This window comes from Xiphias gladius, chromosome 12 (assembly GCF_016859285.1).
Source record: "Xiphias gladius isolate SHS-SW01 ecotype Sanya breed wild chromosome 12, ASM1685928v1, whole genome shotgun sequence".
Lineage (NCBI taxonomy): Eukaryota > Metazoa > Chordata > Actinopteri > Istiophoriformes > Xiphiidae > Xiphias > Xiphias gladius.
This window is the reverse complement of record NC_053411.1, coordinates 2,854,316-2,874,943: the sequence shown is the minus strand read 5'-3', so window position 1 is coordinate 2,874,943 and position 20,628 is coordinate 2,854,316. Positions and strand designations below refer to the sequence as shown.

The 20,628-nt window shown below is 42.1% G+C and overlaps 1 protein-coding gene across 2 annotated transcripts; it reads left to right on the top strand.

Moving 5' to 3' along the window:
• Nucleotides 1-3,722: 3,722 nt before the first annotated feature.
• arsj (arylsulfatase family, member J) lies at nt 3,723-16,144 on the top strand. Of its 2 annotated transcripts, XM_040140328.1 has the most exons (3): nt 3,723-4,471; nt 4,671-4,715; nt 14,148-16,144. In XM_040140328.1, exons 1-3 carry the CDS (start codon nt 4,161-4,163, stop codon nt 15,544-15,546), a joined length of 1,755 nt encoding a protein of 584 aa, XP_039996262.1. In that variant the 5' UTR covers nt 3,723-4,160; the 3' UTR covers nt 15,547-16,144. The 2 variants fall into 2 exon arrangements, with proteins under 2 accessions (XP_039996262.1, XP_039996263.1); XM_040140329.1 differs by lacking the exon at nt 4,671-4,715.
• The last annotated feature ends 4,484 nt before the right edge of the window (nt 16,145-20,628 follow it).

Here is a 20,628-nt window from a genome sequence, read left to right as displayed (position 1 = left end):
CTGTGCCGCTGCATTGTAATTTTGCGGGCTGTGGCGATGAGCGGTGAGTTAGGATGAGATCACTTGGCTTCTTAAGGACGTCAGAGAGCTTGAGGTCACGCCTTGTAGCGGCCTGAATTGTTTCTGAATTGCATCCGCCCCCCTTGTAATAGCATGACAAAGGAATTGTACCTCTCCTACAATGCTGAGGACACATTTTGTGAATTAGATTTGACTCAATTACTGCTGGAGGAATATAATACAGTGCATATTCCAGTATGGACTGTCATGATATATATAATTTATGCTCGTTCTGGTAACATGTGTAGACATGCTGGAGACACTCTCCTTCTCACTGTTTGCTCTGGACGCTCCAATCTGTCAGTTTGTTTTACATCCAGAAAATGTATTCATGTTTCACTACCACTGGGTTGACGGGTGTGTTTGTGCATTTGTTGCGCATGCATGCATTTCCAGGACCTTGATAGTTATAGCATGTGAAGGTCTTTCACAGGCGCACTGTACGGGACCCCCAGACACCTCCTGCCCAATTCAGTGGCTCACAGCAGGACTCTTTATATAGCAGCCTGGGATCATGCTAATATCGACATTTTTAGAGCAGCAGCAGGTAGAAGCTGCTGCTGCATCACCTGTTAGTCAACAAACACCCTGAATAAGATAAAGCCTGATATTCAGGTGTGTAGGTCTGTTCATGACTAGGCTAGTTTTTGGGCTAAATTTACCTTGAAAGAATTATCAGTATTTTTGCACAGACTACATGCATACCTGCAAACTTGTCATCTTTCTAGTGAACTTCTCGGTTAGTCTATCGGTAGCTTACAGCTTCTAGGTTTTCCTGCCCACTCATTAATGCATTTTCTTATTTATGTCCTCCTCACAGTGGCAGCAGGATAAGCCAGGTGGCAGCCTTCTCTGCAGCCATGTCCTCAGCTCTTCATGGGGAATGCTCTGGGTCTGTCCCAGGGTCGTGTCCCTGTCGGACATGCCCAGAATATTCCACAGGGAGGTTCCCTATATATACTTGATCCGCCTCATCTTCCTCCTATAAATGTGAAGGAGTTAATTAACAGATTTCAATTGTGCCCCTTCCACATGCATGAACCACCCATTATATTCAAATGGCAGAAAGATAATAACTCCTGAATTGTGTTCTTACCTCATAAATCCAGGTCTATTCACTTTCTTTCTCTGCAAAACTTACTGTATATCCTTAAGCTTTTCTGGACTCACCCAGATGTCTTTTTATTCTGAGAGCTATCTTCACACAAAGATCATATACTGTATTCCCTGGAAAAAGCCAGGTCACATCAGCATTTAAAGAACTTGTTTAAATGAAATCACCAGGATTGTTTGCAGGGCAAGGTACATTTCACCAGTCTTTCACATAAATTAAAACTTTAGTGAACTTTGACACGCTTGCTGACCTCTGAATGAACCGACGGCCAGAGGGGGTTTTCATAGCCAGTTAGCTGTGTTGCACCATCCACATTTATATAACTCTGAGCTGCCTGAGTATAAACTGCACCACAAACGGGACGTGATTAGCGGACAGCTACGAGACAGGACGTCACGTCTCTTGACTAAAGTGTGTAAAGTTATTGTCCGGTTAGCAGCCAAGCTAGCTAGCTCAGAGCACTGCTGTGACTGACAAGTGCTAGTGGGTTAGAAGTTAGACTGCAAGTTACAGTACTTCACCGAATGGTCATGAGAGTAGTCATTATGTCTTCAAGCTTCTATAAACGTATTTTTCCTGGGTGAATGGATGAACTTAGGCCATGAACCATGGGCTTTGTTTTTCAACCATTGTATTTATTCTGTTTTGAATCTATTTAAAACATTCAAAACATGATTAAAATATATTGTATACACATATACAAGTAAAATTGCATTACAGAAAAAAAACAAAGGCAACAAAATATGTTTAATAGATGAATAGTGACACAATACACAGGAGAAAAGATAAATGAAAACTAAGGATGTGTACAATTTGTCCAGCTTACTGAAGTTTAGGAATTTTATACTTTTAAGATTTATGAAGGTCTTGTATTTAAAAAATCCTCCATGGGACTATTTTTCAGGAAGTCCATAAATGGTCCCCACATCATTTCCGAGTCTTTGGATTTTCCCTTCAGTGCAAATGCTCATTTTTCAAAGGTCAGCAAGCTTAGAGGTCCCTTTAGCCACTGGCTAAGAGAAGGGATTAGTGGATTTTTCCATAACACTGCAACTCTATATTTGATGTGTAGATCATTAAGAAAATTAATGAAGGGTGTAATTGACCTTAAAATCATCATTTGATGCTCTCTTATGCTCTGCTTCCAAACTTATTTGTTCACTACAACTTTTATGAACAACTAGGAGAGACCGTCTGAAAAACCTTCACGTGAAAACACGCGTCATTCATCCCCTACTGTATGTACTTATGTTTCAACGAGGAGGATGTGAAATATATCTCTCCATCTCTGTTTTTGTAATTTATGTGCCTTTTCTCCAGGGCCAACACATAAATCAAAAGCCCAGGTTCAGGAGTGTAAATCCAGAAAAGAGAAACAAATTTCACTGCGCACTACGGAACCAAAATGAAAACAAATCAATTCTGCAGCCAGACAGCAGCCACGAGGCTCAGTCCAATCAGTGCTGACACATCCAGGCAGTGCTTGCAGTGGATGACCACTGACGGAGAAATGAGCAGGATAGTGATCTGGCCCCGCATACGTGCTCATACGTGTTGATTACACGTTAATAATCTGAGAAATGGGCAATGCGGCCATGTATACTGGGATTTAGGTAGTAGCTGTGAGTAGCATCATCAGCTCGCACCTTGTAGTTTGCTATGTGGATCGATATGTATTTGAAATAAAATGTCCAAAAAATGAGTTGCTTTAAGCTCACACCTATCTGCCACAACATTGAAACCAGTTCCCAGTTTTAATGTTGGAATCTTTTTCTACATCTGTTCACATATTCGGCCTAAGTGTGGCTCTGTTCATGCTTCATAGGTTACTCCTTGATTCAGTTACATACTGCTCCCTATGGAAAACTCTAGGAAATAAAGACTTTTTTTTTCACCTGTTATCCAGTAGCTAATTGCATCCTCAAAGAGATTTTTCAGGATCTTGCAGACACTCTGGTCTACTGTCTAGCTGGAGTAATGCAATGTTCACCGAAACCAACTACTTCCACATACTGCGCCACTCTGCTCCTCCCTGTTGCACTAGCTACAGCGTGTGGTAATAGCGGCTTTGACCGTGTGTCTGACCCGCTTGGAAACATTTTATTATCTGGGACAGACACTGGACATCTGCCAGATCATCTGATAAGCTCTGACTGAGGTTTTAATTTTGCGTTGCGCAAAATGATCAAATCATATTGTGTTGTGTTGTGTTCACAACTGGGGCCCCTGGGAGAAAAAAAAAAGACTGTTAAAATAGTTAAATGTTATATCGGTGTCTTTTTGTTGTACAGCCGCTGTATTTTATACATCAATGTGACTTTTAATGTAATTGTAAAAAAAAATAAAAAATAAAACCCAACAAAAAAAACCCGAAAAGGCTGCTGAGCTGCGTCCCCTTCCACTAGCCCTCCTGAAGTACACGTTTCCGAGTCGACCGTGAACGCACCGTGATACAGTGCGGCGCTGGGAACCGCGGCGAGCGGAGGACGTACACACGGACCTGCCTCCTCGCGAAGCCGTCCAGTGCTCGCCCTCAGTGCTCAGTGCGCCCTCAGCGTGGAGGGACGGCTCTCCGACAGGATGGGGGACGTCTGCCGTGAACTGACCGCACCAGCTGCTCTAGTGTTTGTCTGGTCTCGGGGAGGGCTTTTGACACAAACCACGCGCTCGCATCAATGATAGACTGGTTAGGTGCGGCGGCTTCGTGAACATACAGTTTTCAAACTTGAGCTTTAAGAGTCAAACAGCAGCTGCTCGGCCTCCACGTGGATTCGCCGACAGTGTTTATTTGACTGGACTCTGACTTTCGCCCACAAACCGCGAAGCTGTCAGTAGACTGCGTGGTCGGAGGGAAGCCTGGATACGATGCCAACCCGATTTCCAAGTGTTGCTGCTCCCCCAGAACATGTGCAACGCGCTGCCGGCCGTCCACGCGGTCCCACCGACCAGCAGTAACCGCTCCAGTGGGTCCAAGTCTGGCTGAAACATGTTCCTCCTGTGGGTCCCGGTGAGTTTATTCCTCAGCTTCATCGTTTCTCAGACGTGGAGCGTTCAGATGTCGTGGGAAAACTGGAACGCCGGGCAGCGCAACCAGGGGAATGAATTGGACAAGCCGAGCTCTCAGCCTCACATCGTTTTTATCCTGGTGGACGATCAAGGCTTCCGGGATGTTGGGTACCACGGCTCCGAGATCAAAACCCCGACACTGGACCGGCTGGCAGCACAGGGAGTCAAACTCGAGAACTATTATGTGCAGCCGCTCTGCAGCCCCTCCAGGAGCCAGCTCATGACCGGCAGGTACAGTTCATTACCCCAGCTTTGAAAATGGAAAAAAAGAGAATTAGGTACAAGTCAATGTCAGGAGGATGACATAGGTACATAGAGTTTCGCAAGGGTTTAGACACATTAACCCCGAAGTAATGGGCCTTAAAACAAACTGGAAGATATGTGAGAATCGAATAATGTGATAATCAAATCATTTCTCACCTAATGTCAGCTGGGATCGGCGCCACCCTCCTGAAACCCTGCAGAAGATAATCAGGTATAGATGATGAATAAATGGATGGATGGATGTTTCCTGAGAGAAGTAACAAGCCCATTTCATCCAGTATTAGCCATCTTTGTCTTCCCGCTGTCTAAGGATGCGAGTCATCCTTTCAGTGGAGCATCGATAGCAGCCCCACCACTGCCTTCCCTTTCACAGACTCTGTTAGAGGAAAGCTGTAGTTTATGCAACCTTGACTTTATTTTTCTAGCTCAGGCTATCAGTTCTACCAGGTATGATAACGTGCTGCTCATCAAAGCAGCGTTTCCTCCAGGAAATTGGTTAGTAGAGGCGGTAAACACTGCCTCCGCCACATGTCTTTACCTTTTTCCAACTTGTAAAAACTCACAATAAAATTACTGCTGACGTTAGTAAAGGCGCTCATACAGTAGTAGCAACTTTGGTGAGGGCAACATTCTCATAACCGATAGAACCAATTGCCAGAACAAAGGAAATGAAACCCAGGTTGTAATGGACTGAAGTAAGACAGGGTCTATGAATGGCCCCGAGTAGGAAGGTGTGTCTTCCGACAGCATTTAGTGTTTGAATGTTAAGGAGGCCGTATCACTTTTTAATAAGCTCCTTTGTCTGAGGTCAAAGTTCAGTCTCGACCTTTGAAACAGTAGTTGAGAAACCAATCTAGCTGTTGAGGAGCTTCTTGGCCCTATCACATGGTCTTCATGAGCAGATCAGATCTTCAGTTTTCAAGCCAACACGGACAAGAGTACCTTAAAATGCTCAAAAAAGGGATAATTTAACCATCTACAATTCCACTGAGCGACTCCGACTCCACCTGCAGATGAGGATCATGTGATATAATCAGAGCTCCGGAACAGTCACTAAATGGACCTTACGGTGTAACTGTTTGGTCAGAAACTCAAGATAAAAAAAAAAAGGAAAATGACAACAGCACTCAGTATTCACGACACTTAACATCCCCTGTCCTATATGGACAAAACTAAAACTTTTTAAAAATTCTTTTGTATTTTTAAATCTGAAAGTTCATTCTTCACCTTCGAAACGGCAGTTTAAAAAAAATCTCACTTATTAGCATTTTCCGGAGCCTTCAGCTGCATGTCAAAGTCTACTGCAGTAGATAGAGATTGTTTTAATGCAACATACTGTACTGGACTTTGCTTTAGAACAGAGCTTTTCGAACTGTGAGACCAAGATACTGCATTAGGTGAAAGGGATAGGTACATGTAGGTGATCTAAAAACAACGGGAAGTTAGTTCATTTAGTTTGGCCTTTGATTTGGCCTTTTTATCAGGAAGATCAACAACTGCAGCAGCGGAGGCTGTGACACACAGTTGATAGAGACAGTAAAGATACTTTAAAGCGCCTATTACCCTTTTGCTGCATTTTGCATCAAACATCATACGCCTTGAAGTAATAACTCAGTCGAATCTCAAAAAACAGAAATCAATAGACATACATATTTTTAGATTCAGTGTGATTTACACTTTCCAAGGATATCATTATTCTTCTTAAACCTGCTTAGAAATTATGTTCCATTTAATTCCAGAACTTGCCTGAGATTCATCAGGTTTTTACGTTTTCTTCAGTATCACAGTAATTCAGTGATAGTCATCTGTATATCCATGGGTACACTGCAAACAGGAAATGCTAATAGCTAATTCGGTATATGTGGTGCTGATTTACCAAAATGTACACAAATATAAGTTGTAGGCCTCAGCTAACTAACTGGCTTCATGGCAACTTTGTAGCTACCAAATTATAGGAACGGTAGTTCCAAAACTTAGAGCATGATTATGAGACAATTCTGTCTGAGTGGGGGCCCACAGTGTCAGACTTTTGAAACCCCTGTTCCAGAAAAAGCTTGTAAGCGGGCCTTGAGTTAAGATTTTTGTCAAAGTAATTTTTAACTGTTTCCAAATTGGGGAACAGCAGTAATACCTTAGCAACCACTTAGTGTTTTGGAGGGCAGCAGGAAGCTATAAAGAGATAGATAGAGCGAGGCTGGTTAAAATTTACAGTATCTGGGGGGTGGGTGTGTGTGTATGTGTGTGTGTGTGTGTGTGTGTGGGGGGGGTTGTTAGTTGTGGTCTGGCTTTGTAGTTTGGTTATAGAATGTTTCACATCAGCAGTTTGCTTCTTTGTACATGCAGCTCTGCAGGGCTTCTCCTCCACTGCTTCCACCATCTGTTCTGCTCCCTAGCAAAAATGGAGGAAGCTTGCTGGGCACCAGTGTTTTCTGGCAGGCATCCGAGAAAATAATGAGGAAAGTGCAGCCACCTCCTCGTTCCTCTGCCCACTGTGAGCTGCTCTAATCTCTGACTGGAGAGAGACCCTCAGCTAACATCCATGTGGAACTGTAGGTGTAGATTTATTTATATTACCAGGCCCATATTCCTGACTGGAGGGTTGCAGAGTAGTTTGTGTGTAGTTGAGTCTGAGTGAAAGAACACCATCCATCCGTGTGTTAACTTTAAAACATTAACAGTCTGTGTCAGCCGGACACTCACTAAAGCACTGAGAGCAAAGTTCTTTCAGGTCCATGTGACACACTCGCAGAGACTTGTCAAGGCAATTATCAGAATCAGTAAAGGATTCCAAAACATAACACTTCATAAGAGCCTGATTTAGTTTTTTAGGCTGTTTAGTCTGGTTACCATAGCGACCACTGCAGATAATTAGATTTTATTATGAAAATCTAATTATCTGCAGTTTTAGTATAATTTTATTTCATTTTTGCAATGCTTGCTGAAGATCTGTGGCACGGTCCACTCATTCTGTGTTTTTCTCAACTGTCACCCAGATGGACAGGTTTTCCTGCATCAAAATGACTAAATATGCCCAAAGGACTGCAGGGTCAAAGTAAACATCCTGAGACAAAGTGATACAACCCTCACATGACCAGTCCAATCGCTGATTGTGAATAATGCTATCATTATTTGTAACAAGAATATTTTGGGGGGACAGACTAGTTTCGATGAAACCTGGATTTGTCAAAAATCCTTGAGATACAAATTATTTGACCTGGATTTTAGATCATGTTTGACACAGCCCTAGTATGACAGAGTGAACCCTTGATACTATACTGGCTCTATACTGTCTACAACAGATTAACTATAAACCAACAGAACATTTTGCTACAGTATGTAGCTCTTAGTGAGTTAACAAGATTTTTTGTCAGAAGTAAACCATATGGGGGAAAAGGGGGACCATGTTAAAAAAGGCTAGAGTTCCTTGCCAGTTTGGGTAATACTTGTCAAGATAGGACCTTTACGAATCGATAAGGGTACCAAAACCAAGTGAGTAAAGATTAAAAGGACCTGGTAGTAGTTGTGTACAGCTGCTTATGGAACTGTTACAAAGCACTCTAGCCTTCGAGGGGCTTGAGAAAAGATTTCCATGTTGTTTGCCCCATGGGAAACTCATGGCATCAGAAAAATTTCAACCTGTCTGGTTTTCTTTAAGCTGCACTGATGACATTAGATGCTTAAAGTCAGAGCTTTCCTTCAGGTTTGGAATTGTTGTGCTCTTCAGCCCCATCACCCTCCCACTGATCTTTCCTGATCAAGAGAGATGGATTGCTAAAGGAGGGGGCAGAGCTTGCTCCAGAGGTAGCCCATGAAATTGAAAAATGTTAGATATATTTGAGGAATGCACACATACTATTGCAGACAAATACTTCTGCAACCTTTTCACTTGTTTTGGATCCTTTGTAGTTAAGTAAACATGCTTCTGGAGTGTCAAAGATGAATGTTCCAGAGCTTGTGGGCCACATCAGCTTAGCTGTTCAGACAAATCCTGCTGTTGGACTGTCTGGCAAACTCAGTAAATCATAAACACACGTTTAAGCTCTTATATCAGTAGCTGACTCTCTAACCTTCTGTACTTCTTTTCCTAACTCTTGGTCATCTCCACACCTGGGGGTAAGACTGTGATGAATACCAGCAAACAAGCTGTTGTTTCCATTTACATCTCAGACAATGGTAAATGTACCATCACCACCAATCATGTGTTCATAGTCATCCCACAACCACCTTTTCCATGGCCCACAGGTGTTTAACCCACAGTCATTCTTGTCAAGCAAAGAAAACCTGATTAAATTAAATTTCATTATCAGTCTCCTGCATCGCTGAATGACCTATCGTCCATCAACAAACAAAAGATGAAAAATGCGCTCTGAGGTCCCGGGGCAATGACCAGCAGATCTATTGCACGGATAGCAGCTGGGTTCCAAAAAGCTCTTCTGGTATCCTTGAACACTGTGCTCTTATATTGTGAACCGTTGGATTTGAATCTGGTCTAAACCACAAGGAGAGTTGGGTCGGGGTTTTTTTTTTTGCTTAAAGCAGCTCTTTTTCACTCTGCTCCTCACCCACCACAACTCTGTCTCCTACTTATTCATACACTTCCCATCTGTCCACACTTATCTCACACCCATCTTAGCCTCTCAGTCACCCTTTTCCTTTCATTTCAGTGATGTGTCACTCATTCACTTCCCCCCCTTCGTCCCAAACCACTCTTTCCTAGAACTCTGGATTGAGTTGAGCAAGTGGATGTTAAAGGTAACAGATAAGCAAAGTTTTTGGAGAAGTTGGTGTTCGAATTTGTGAAAAATGAAGTCTTAACAGGAGACAATTTGTTCATCACCTGTAAAGAGTCTGTAAATGAGAGAAAATAAGAGCACATAAGAGCACAAAGGCCAAGGAAGAGGAAAAATTGAAGGGAGATATTCAAAGATAGCAAGGAAAGTAAATGAAGAGCTTGCCGAAAGGAAGAGCTAAGTAAGACGAACTGTTCTTACACTGACTTTGATTAAATGCAGAGTGCTGGGTTGAGGCTGCTTATTTGAACCATATGTGAGGAAGACATAGAGGAGGGATATAAGAGAAGGCCCTGGCCTGGGCAGCAGGTCTGCCCGGGAACCTCCAAAAACTCGGTGGCTGGAGTAGTGGCCAATGCACTTAAATTCACAGAATTTAAGTGCATTTAATTCTGCTTGGTGATGCGAGTTAAATGGTGTGTGTGATTTTTTGGCCTTGTGGCTCAGCAGTTGTGTAAATAAACCAGAGAGAGAGCGCGATTACAGCAACCTTTAAGAACATAACTCTGCTTTTTACTCTAGGAATGCTACAGCACCCTTTGGCACGATAAGATATGGAATTGAGCCACTGTCTGCTAAAAGTATTTCCCTGACTGTGTGTGGCTTGAATCCATGCTGGATAAGGGATGCACGGATGCCTGACCTCAGATCTTTGACCCCTGTGCTGTGGCTGCCCATTCATGCCCTGCTTGGTTTTAAAAGAACCATGTTTTTAAAGAACATATAAATCAGTCACATTGGACATGTGGAGGGACTTCAGGGAAGGAAGGGAGATTTCCAGAAGGGCAGTATATACTGCAGTCATTATTTAAGGCTTCATAATTACTAAAGATCTACAATTGTTCTTCACATGCCCCAAAACCTGCAATGTCAAGACCTAGTTTCCTTATGAACCCCCTCATATTTCAAGGAGAAACAACACAGGGATACTTTAAAAGTCTTTGCACTCCACCATGTACCATTCTCTGTCAAAACTTTGGGTTAGCTTGACTGATTCTTGGTGAGATCACAGGCTGCACTTAGCATGACATTCTCATTACACGGCTGTAACCTTTTGGTATGTGAACACCACCAAACCTGCAGGAGCTGTGAGAGCAGGGGTCTTTAACAGACACACACTGTACATGTCTTAATGATTTTGCACGTATGGATCTGATCTCCATTTTTGTTCTTACTTTTTACTTTCTGGGTCTTATCATTCATTCTTTTCACTTTAATTGATACAAGGTCTTTTTCTCACAATCCCATGGCTGTCCTTGGCTGTCTTGTATAAATCGAATGAACACAGAAGGATATTGAAGATAATGGAGTGTATTACATCCAAAAGACATATTATAGACATTTATGGGCAAGTAACAAGGCCTAATTCACCATGTACTTTGCATGTGGAAAGTCTTGGGAGATTATGGAGAACAAGGTTTTACAAGTAATCACTCTTTTTGGAGTTATGGAGAACAAGGTTTTACAAGCACTCACTCTTCTTGGAGTTAGTTATGTATTTGGATTTTTTCAGCGAAATAAAGCAATAAAAAAGCTTCTTTGTGTCTTTTTTTCTTAAGAAACACGTTCCCATACCACGCTTGGTTGACTTATTGTTGTTTATGTTGTCTTACCCACAAAAACATGTTGGCTTTACTTCTTACCTTCATTCCCATCCCTTTCTTAGTTCATTGCATTCAAATCTCATCGCCTAATGACACACTAACAATACCTCCTCTATCCCCCAGTGTGCATGTTTGTAGTTGGGTTTCAGAGCTCTCCCTTTCTAGACCACCAAGTGACAAGAAATTCTTCTCATCGCCATATGAAACCAAGACTCTCTCTTGGCTCCCACCAGGGCCAGTGTGGTCTCATTTTGAATTCACTGACCTGACCTCAAAGACTTGAAATGAATAGAGGTATCAAATTCAGTCCTTATAGACCCTGGGAACTGTATTTCAATCGGTGGGAATCAGTTTTGCAAAGTTGTAAACATTACAATTTCCTAACTGGTTTCCAAAATTGTTCGAGGCATCAAACCCAGATGGCATTTTGTTTTAGCAAAGCACAGTGCAGTACAGTTTAATTATCTCCAGAGAACAAACAGCTCTGCCCTCAGGTTTGTCCAGAATGTCTCCACTTACTGCAGCTGGCATTAAAAAACTTGTGATGAGGTGGGTCAGTGGTCAGGGTTTCCCCCAGGAATTTGGTCAGTGGAGATGGTAATGGCTGAGCCGTCATACACAGACACACTCCTCACACACAGTGTATACTGCTACCGAACTCTACAACTAACATCTGTAGAGGCAGTACATTGGCTTTTTAATAAGTGCTGTTCCAGATGCAGAGATGGCCTGCCATCCCTAACCTGTAAGGTCTGTAAGGTCTAAGTAAACTTCCTCCAACTGAAATAAAAGGTCCTATAAATTAGCTCAAATGCAAAATGATGGTCTGGCCAGCTGTGTTACATGCAGGGGAGTGTGTGTTTGTTTGCAGTTGCAGTCTAATTTTATGGGGACATGTTCTTAGTGTATTTTTTTTTTTTTTTTTTTTTTTTTTGCGTGTAGGACTTGAGTTCTAAATCATTGAGTTCATTGCCGTGTTTGAAACGTTGCACACACCACATGGAGGTGTGAACTTTGAATGACTCTTTTATTCTCAATGGGGGGTAGAAGCTCACTAGGCCTTATCAACTTTCTGTTTCTCTGCCAACTGAATCTTCCTCTCTGGAAACCTTAAGCAAAAACATATATTCTCTCTCTTTCCCTGGTGAGAGTTTGACTGCACACTGCTAACCTCAGGAGAGAGCGAGGGAGTCTCTAAAGAGGGGAGAAGGCAAAGAGGCATCTGGCTGCATCAGTTTCGTGTCTCCTGGGTGTCTTTCTTTCACTCAGAGCGGACGGGGGGAGTCAGACAAAAATTAAGTCAGAGCTCATTGTGTTCGTCTTCTGAGAGTTGCTTCCAAAGTCCCAGCTGAGCTTCCTCACTGTGGGCCAAAAACACAGTGAGTCAAAGTCTCAGTAATGATAAAGTTGGCCTGGCTGCTTTAATGTCAGACCACTAATCCCACAGCTCATAGTTTTGATTGTGGGACACTCAGACCTGATCCAAATAGCCCCAGGTATAATTAGACCTGATGAAAAATGAGGTAGACTCAAATAGAAGAACACCAACTGTGGCAGGAATATGATGGACCACCAATTACAGAGCATGATAAGAGCTGAGAGAGTTTGTTTCCACTTGGGATTAAACATACTGACTGTGGCCCATAGCAATAGAACAGAACTCCATCCAGACCCAGTTAGAAGTAAAGAATTACTTCCACATCTTGGGCAATATGTTTATTCTCTTTCTTTCCGGGCTTGCTTAGCTTTGCCTAAAGACCAGAAGCAGGGGGAAACAGCTAGCTTGGCTCTGTCTGAAGGTAACAAAATCCTCCTACTAGCACCTCTAAAGCTCACTAATTAATACGTTATGTAACATTTGTAGAATCCGTAGAAATACCGAACAAGAAATAGTTCAGCACAGAAGCAAAAGTAGTAATTTTTACACATCTGGTCTTAGTTAACCAGACTCATATTTTAAGGACAGCTATAAGAGTAATATAAATCTATTTATCTGACTCTTAGAAAGAAAGCAAAAGAGTGGATTTTGCAAAATGTCGATCTATTCCCTTGATATAATTTAGCCCCAACATAGCTTGAGTTCCTGGTAAGGTCTCAGTTACAAGGAACTAAATGGACGCATGAACTGCCTGAGTTTTAATACTGTTACCTAAAAAATACTGTTTTTTAAGGCCTTACCAATACTGGATTCTTTAGGCCGATGAAAAGATATAAGAGCTAGTGTTATTTACTTAAATATTTTCTATTCTTTCTGATGGACAACTATGTAAAAGCATTTTTTAAATTACTGTAAACAAATCTTTGGCATTTTTAAACTTGATTTTCCTGCTACTTAGCAGCCGATATATATGGTATACTGATATCAGCCAATATATTAGCTAGTCCGATTAATATGTTGGGCTATACTTTTTTTGATACTTCATTCAAGGGAATGTAAACATCTTTTAATCTTTTTTAATTTAAAAAAAGCATTCAGTGCCAGCTCTAGATACTTGACACTTTAAATACACAGTGCTATGATTGCATTCAGTTAGAATACTAAAAGTATTGGGATTCATTGAGGCATTTAGTAATCTGGGACATACGAAACCTGCCTTCATTTGAGTAGAAATCTAGCAGACATACCTACTTCAGAGGTAATATTTGACAATATATAGGACTAGTATTGTCTTTCATTTGTTTATGTCAGGCTTATCAAGGAAGCTCGTACGTCACTTTCAAAATTTCTTCCAAAACTGGTCATTGGTGACATTCTCAGTCGTTGAGTAATTGAGGATGTGATGCTGTGAGAATGGGAGAGTCTGGTCTTTAAAGTGCAATGGGTGGGGGGTGTTTGTGTTGAGTTGGAATTCATCATCAAATCTAATAAATGCCTGCAGATATACTGTCATATGGTCATTTTGTGGTAAATCACAATAAAAATTCAATAAATTACCCCAGATTGTGGGCTGAATTAATCCTTCCTTCGCTGCCAAATGCATTTACAGATTTACATTTGAACTTTATATCAAAGTTCCTTGATACAAGCTGTAGTGTTTAGCCTTCACTTATCAATCATGCTGTGTTAGCTTACTGCCAAGATGGCCGCCACGGCATCATTAGCTACAGGTCACAACTCTACTTCCTGTCTGGCCTTGAGTCCTTGAGTGACAGGCCTTCTGTTTTGATGACCACCTTTAATCAAAGTTGCAGATTTCCTTAAAAATTGATCATGTCTCTGATGGAGTGATATCTGTTTTTATTTTGTAGGTATCAGATCCACACAGGCCTTCAGCACTCCATCATCCGAGCTACCCAGCCCAACTGCCTGCCCCTGGAAAATGTCACCCTACCCCAGAAGCTCAAGCAAGCAGGATACTCCACCCACATGGTGGGCAAATGGCACCTGGGCTTCTACAAGCGTGGCTGTCTGCCCACCCAGCGTGGTTTCGACACTTTCTTCGGCTCTTTGCTAGGAAGCGGGGACTACTACAGTCACTATAAATGTGAAGGGCCGGGGATATGTGGTTATGATTTGTATGAAGGAGAAGAGGCAGCTTGGGAACAGGACCGTGGCTTGTACTCTACTGTGATGTTTACTCGAAAGGCTATTAGTGTCTTAGCTAATCATAACCCTCGCAGACAACCTTTGTTTCTCTACTTAGCCTATCAGGCCGTTCATTCCCCACTGCAGGTTCCTGCCCGCTACCTCGAGCGCTACAAGGGCATTCCAAACTTGAATCGTCGTAAATATGCCGCCATGGTGTCCTGCCTGGACGAAGCCGTCCACAACCTCACATTAGCGCTAAAACGCTATGGTTATTATGACAACACAGTTATAGTGTACTCCTCAGATAATGGTGGCCAGCCGTTGGCTGGGGGAAGTAACTGGCCCCTGAGAGGGAGTAAGGCCACCTACTGGGAAGGGGGCATCAGGGCGGTAGGCTTTGTTCACAGTCCCCTATTGGTGAACAAAGGGACAAAATGTCGATCTTTGGTCCACATCACTGACTGGTTCCCCACACTGGTGACCCTGGGTGAAGGGACTTTAGATGAAGATCTAAATCTGGATGGGTATGATGTCTGGGAGGCTATCAGTGAAGGCCGTCCGTCACCTCGACAGGACATTCTTCATAACATTGACCCAATCTACATCAAAGCTAAGAACGGTTCATGGAAGGCCGGGTATGGCTTATGGAACACAGCCATCCAGGCTGCGCTCCGGGTGGGCCACTGGAAGCTCCTGACGGGGGTTCCTGGCTACAGCGATTGGGTGCCCCCGCAGACCTTCTCCAACCAGCGGCTAACCAATCGCTGGCATAATGAGCGCGTCCGTTGGGACCGGGGTAAATCCATATGGCTTTTCAACATCACAGCCGACCCTTATGAGAGAGTGGACTTGTCTCAGCGCTACCCACACATAGTGAAGAAGATGCTAATGCGGATAGCGCAGTACAACAAAACTGCAGTGCCAGTACGCTACCCAGCCAAAGACCTGCGTTCTAACCCTCAGTACAACGGGGGTGTATGGGGACCCTGGTACAAAGATGAGAGGGAGAAGAAGGAGGAGGATGAGAGATACAATAATTTGTTCACCAACCATCTTGGGAAAAGAAGGTGGAAAAACAAATCAAAGAACAGAAAGCTGAAAAGGAAAGTAGAAGAATAGCTTACCCTATTTCTGAAAGACTTCAGTTGCCTTTTCTCAGGGATTGACACTTCCTGTTTCAGGATTGTCTTCTTCAGACTCTCTAACTCCAGTTAGTTTTAACTTGACTTCAGTTTATACTGTATGAAAAACAATGCGGATGGACCTTTTGAAATGCCTCAAGAAAATAAGGAAAAGATCCACTTGTTCAAACACTACTGTCATGCCCAGACAAAGCTAAGACCTCATTTTAATGTTAGGGCAATTTAAAGAATGTTTATTTTTCTAGATTGTGTTGCATGCTTGAACTGTTGTCACCTTTGGACTGTTCTCTAGATTCATGTTTCACTTAGAATCTTGAGAATAAATTTTCCTAGACAGTTGCCATAAAATTTGGTGACAGAGAAATAAAGTAAGACATAGTTCTATTATGTTGTTGATTGCAGCGATATAGTATTGTGGAAACAAATGTAGGATTTAGGTGATTTGTGAGCTGATGTACGTTGGTTTTATAAGCACAGTCTGTCTGATTCAAGAATAATACATTTTGTTCCCTCTTTTAGATGATGTCTGGTCCGGCACCGGGCCAACCTGAATGTAAGACAAAATAACAAAATAAAAGCCCTAGACACAAAGCTCTTTGTCTCCTTCAATCTTTCAAGCTCTGTCTGGTTTTCATTTTATTACAGCCAGATTTCCTTTATTCTGATGACAAAAACTACTCTTGTAACTGGAAAGGTTTTAACATCTCTCTCATTTGTAGAAGCTAAGATAAGTACATGTATTCATAGAAAACACACTGAGGTGGGATTTGGCCAGTGATAAAGACCTAGTTGCTTTTCTTGCAGTCGTTAAAAAATGTCTGACTCATCAGTCATGGTATACTGTACAAGAAAACGGAGACATGGAACTGTTCACACTGAATGAACATGACTTACAATCTTTAAAACTATATTTTTCATGTGTCTGTTGCTTGGCATCCATGTGAACAGTCCCCAAACTCATTGGCTTAAACTATTCGTGAGTTTTACCAGTAGATGGTTTGTTGTACTTTACAGGCCAATTAGCTATTTTAATGACACTAAATTACTTCTAAAAGTGCTGTAGACTAAAAGAATTATGGTTGCTTAAAAATGTTCATGTTCTGTTCTGTTTTTTTTTTTACTCTCTAGCTCGTCTATTTGTCTTTTCAATCGGCTAACTAAGTAGCTTTCAAGAGCAATGTCTGTTGCAGCAGTACAATCTAAAAGCTCAAAGTTTGTTATGAACACATGAAACAACAGGAGCTCCAGAGAGGGGGGCTTTCCCGTGGAAAGAGGGCCAGGCTGCACTGTACATCCCTCCCATCCATGCTAACTTGGATCCCCCTGCCTCAGCACTGTACTTACAGCCAAGTTATGACCTCAGACCATTCAGGCACTGACACAGCTTTCACAGTTGTAATAACAACTTATGTTGATATGAAGATGGGTCTTTCCATCCTTAACCCCTGTAAATCCAAAGCAGGTGAAGTCTAGCTGGGTTAATCGTACTGGTTTTCCTCAGCTTCCTGACATAGATTTGTGTCTACAAGCCAGATTGTACCCATGGGAACCCGAATTTACCTGAGTAAGCTCAGCTTTACCCTTGACCATAAAACACAAGCGATGCCCTCCGTATATTATGAGCTACAGCTGAGAATTGTAGAAGATCAGATTCTTATTTCATTGCATCGTGCTGAATTTCCTGTCCCCTGGGCCATAGGAACAGTTAAACCCTGGATTCTCCGGGAATTCACATTTGCTTTCAGTTATGGGCATTAGCGTCCCTCTTATGGGAAAAACCAAAGGCATTTTTTTCCCTGTAAATGAGCTGTAAGGCAACACATCAAGCTCCCTCATCCTGCCACCTCACATTAAGAATGCCCATTAGTCCTCATTGGGAATGATAGGGGAAAATAAACCTGATAGATGGCAGAGCAAGAAAACTTTGATCAAAGTGAAGTGTGAGAATACGATTTTGCCGGATTGTGTTGGTTTTCTTTCAGCTATGGCACCGTGTGTAACATGCTTTAGCTTCTTGCATGATCAAAGTGCAAATAAACCAAATTATGTGTGGCGAACTGGAAAGAGCTGACCACCTCATTGCCAAGAGCTACGTTCAAAACACCATGACTCAGCTAGGGTTGAGCTGTGAAGTATCTCATCCAAAGTCAAGTGATGAAAAACGAGACACCCATCAAGCAGCTGTTGTCCAAAAGCATAAGAATTAATACAGAATTCACGGAATATTTTGTGAACACCACCCAAAATGCCACAACAGATTTAACGGTTGCAATCAATCCATTCACATTATTACACTCTGCAGGGCTGTGCACGCCAGCAACTTGGCAGAAGTGCGACATTCCATTCGTAAGAGGTAGTTGAGATTTTTTTTTCAAGTGACTGTACAAGCAGATGAAATGGCTGCCATCAGGTTTGTTAGTGACATCATAGGAAGGCTGCCTAGGAAGTGGCCTAAAAAGTCTGCCAAAATGATAAAGATGATTTGTCCTCTTTCCTTAATGAATCATAAGCTTTCACAGTTACACAGTGCAAGCAATACCTAAGACCTGTAATTACCTCAGGTCCACCTATCTGAGTTAGACCGACTTTGACATTTACTTATGCCCATGAGAAGACTTTAGGTTTCTGACACAAGACAGAACAGTGAATCCGCTTCATGGACGGTCTCTCTTGGCTGGTAGTCTCTCTCCAGAAATGGGCATTTCCTGCAATGAGCACCTATGCACAACTGGAACTTCTCTTGGCCTTCAGCAGAGGTCTAACACTCCCCCTTTATCCAGTTTGTGACATATGGCCCCAGGACCACTCATTTGATATCTTAATATTTCTTCTTCCTTCTCTCATTAATCTTGCTAGGTACTTGCCTGTATTCATCCTCCCTTCTCCTTTCCCTTGCAGCCATTCAGATTGTTTCCTTTTCTTGTTATTCCTGTCATTATTCTTGTAAAGCTTTATTCATGCTCTTTTCATTCTCTGTTTCTCTTCCCTCTCTCCCTGCTCTGCTCAGCACAGATCCTGCAAAGGTTTTGCTCAAGTCCAGACCTGTGGGGTTTGGTTGGTGCAGCAGCTGTGTCGCAAGGAAGGTCTGGATCTTTCACACAAACACAGTGTTGTCCATCCCTCAGTGGTATTCAGCCCCCAGGCCTGTGGTCCACTCGCCACCAACTCCACCTCTGAAAGCTCTTCTGCCATTCGTCACTCTTCCTCCTGATCTCCTCTGCACAGTGTGTCAAGACAATTTTCCCTCCACTCTCACTCAGAATTAGTCAGCTGCAGAGAATAATCAGTGAAGTACTCCAGACAGAACATGTCGACACTTCCAAGTCCAGGCAGCTCAGAAAACGAGTGTGACTTTACTCCAAGTTGCACACTTTAAAAGTACTGGCTGTTACACATCAGTGTAACGTACACTGTATCATAGTGTAAAATCACCTGTGACAATATTAGTGTTTCTCAAAATGAAAACCATTAACCACATTGCTTTTATTTAGCAGATACAGTATATTAAAATGTATCTACACTGTTTTTCATACAGTAAAAACTGGAGTAAAGTTAAAACTAATTTATTTTGAATAATGGACTGTTGGAGTCCAGAATGTAAACACAAACTTCCTGGGACATGGCTGAGCAGTTCACATGCCCCTGCATTATAATGCCACAACATAGCACCCTCAGATAAAACTTCCACTTTAGACCTAGTGAGCATCCTCGCATAAATCTGACTCGGGAGTACAGCAACATCTACGACAATGAAAAACCAGTCATATCAGGAACAACATGAGTTTCCCACATTGAGTGCAGAGAGAACTTTGTTTTCGTCATTAATTTAGCAGTGATGTATTGTTCAGCTCATCTCTTTCTCGTTATTCAAATATACACAATCACATCCTTGTTTGATTAATGTTTATACAATAAGCATGAGGCTAGAAACATGAGGTCATACACCACCTGCTGAGTGGATTGTATCGTATTGAATGTCGATACAATCAGTAACAGTTTGCTCCAAATGGGACGTTTAATAAGACTGGAATTAATGATAAGCTGATGTCATGACATGTTTGAAATGACTTCCCGAGCACCATTTTGTACATTCAAACTTCAGACTCTCTTTGATTTCCGGGGCATTTTCTGTCATTTCCAGATTCGGCTATTCCTCGCCTGCCCACTGTTCACCAGTCACCCGAACCAGTTTTTTGGCCTTTTGTTGTCTTCAGACCGACCTGTCTTTGCCAGCTGTGGCTTTCAGAATTCCCAGTAAAATGTACACATGCAGTAGGCTTTCTACCTTCTTTCCCTGCATATTATATATGATTGACTGACATTATAATTTTTATCTCAATATTTTTTGCATAATAGCAATTCTGTTTTTGCAAGATTTACTTTTATGCAATCAATTTCACTCTTAATCCTTTTCTCTATGCCTTTAAAAGCATTTCATAAACTCAGATTTTTAGATAACTTGCTATATAAATAGACCTGATTATTATTGCTATTCAAATGCACTTCTGAGTGTAATTATTATTGTTCTTTTTCCTGCACGTCTGCCCCAAGCTATGAGTGCACTTCTTGGAGTGTTTCTTTAATTGTATTGTGTGTATTGAACAAGCACTACAGTTTATACATCACTCAATCACGCTCCAGTGAGGTGACCCATGGTTTATACCAGGTTGAAGAGGAGGTGAAGGTCCAGCTGTGGTATGTCACCTCCAACTGGATCTGACACACGTGCCTCTAAGTCCCCCCCGGGCAGACTTACTGAAGTGAGGTCAGAGGGAGGACGGGCATTATTTCTTACTCTCCCACAACTATATCTTATACTGTATGACTTTGGTATGTTTTTTTCTTGAAAAGCTGCTATAATGAACATTTGTATATTGACAATAGATCAGATGAGTATGTGCAATATGTTGGGACAAACCTACAGAGAATTATCACCAGCGCTGCAGTTCCCCAGAACTCTGTGGAGCTTTTTAGCCTCTTATAGCTCATTGTTTTGGTTTTACAGCCCAAAAATTTACTGTCCTTTACTAGTTCACTCTCACAGCTTTCATAAACCGTT

Bases quoted from the DNA above. Each gene is read 5' to 3' on its own strand.
- arsj (XM_040140328.1), top strand. From the start codon at position 4,161: ATGTTCCTCCTGTGGGTCCCGGTGAGTTTATTCCTCAGCTTCATCGTT. The intron at 4,472-4,670 runs GTACAGTTCATT...ACCTAATGTCAG, and splicing joins AGCCAGCTCATGACCGGCAG to CTGGGATCGGCGCCACCCTC. The intron at 4,716-14,147 runs GTATAGATGATG...TTTATTTTGTAG, and splicing joins ACCCTGCAGAAGATAATCAG to GTATCAGATCCACACAGGCC.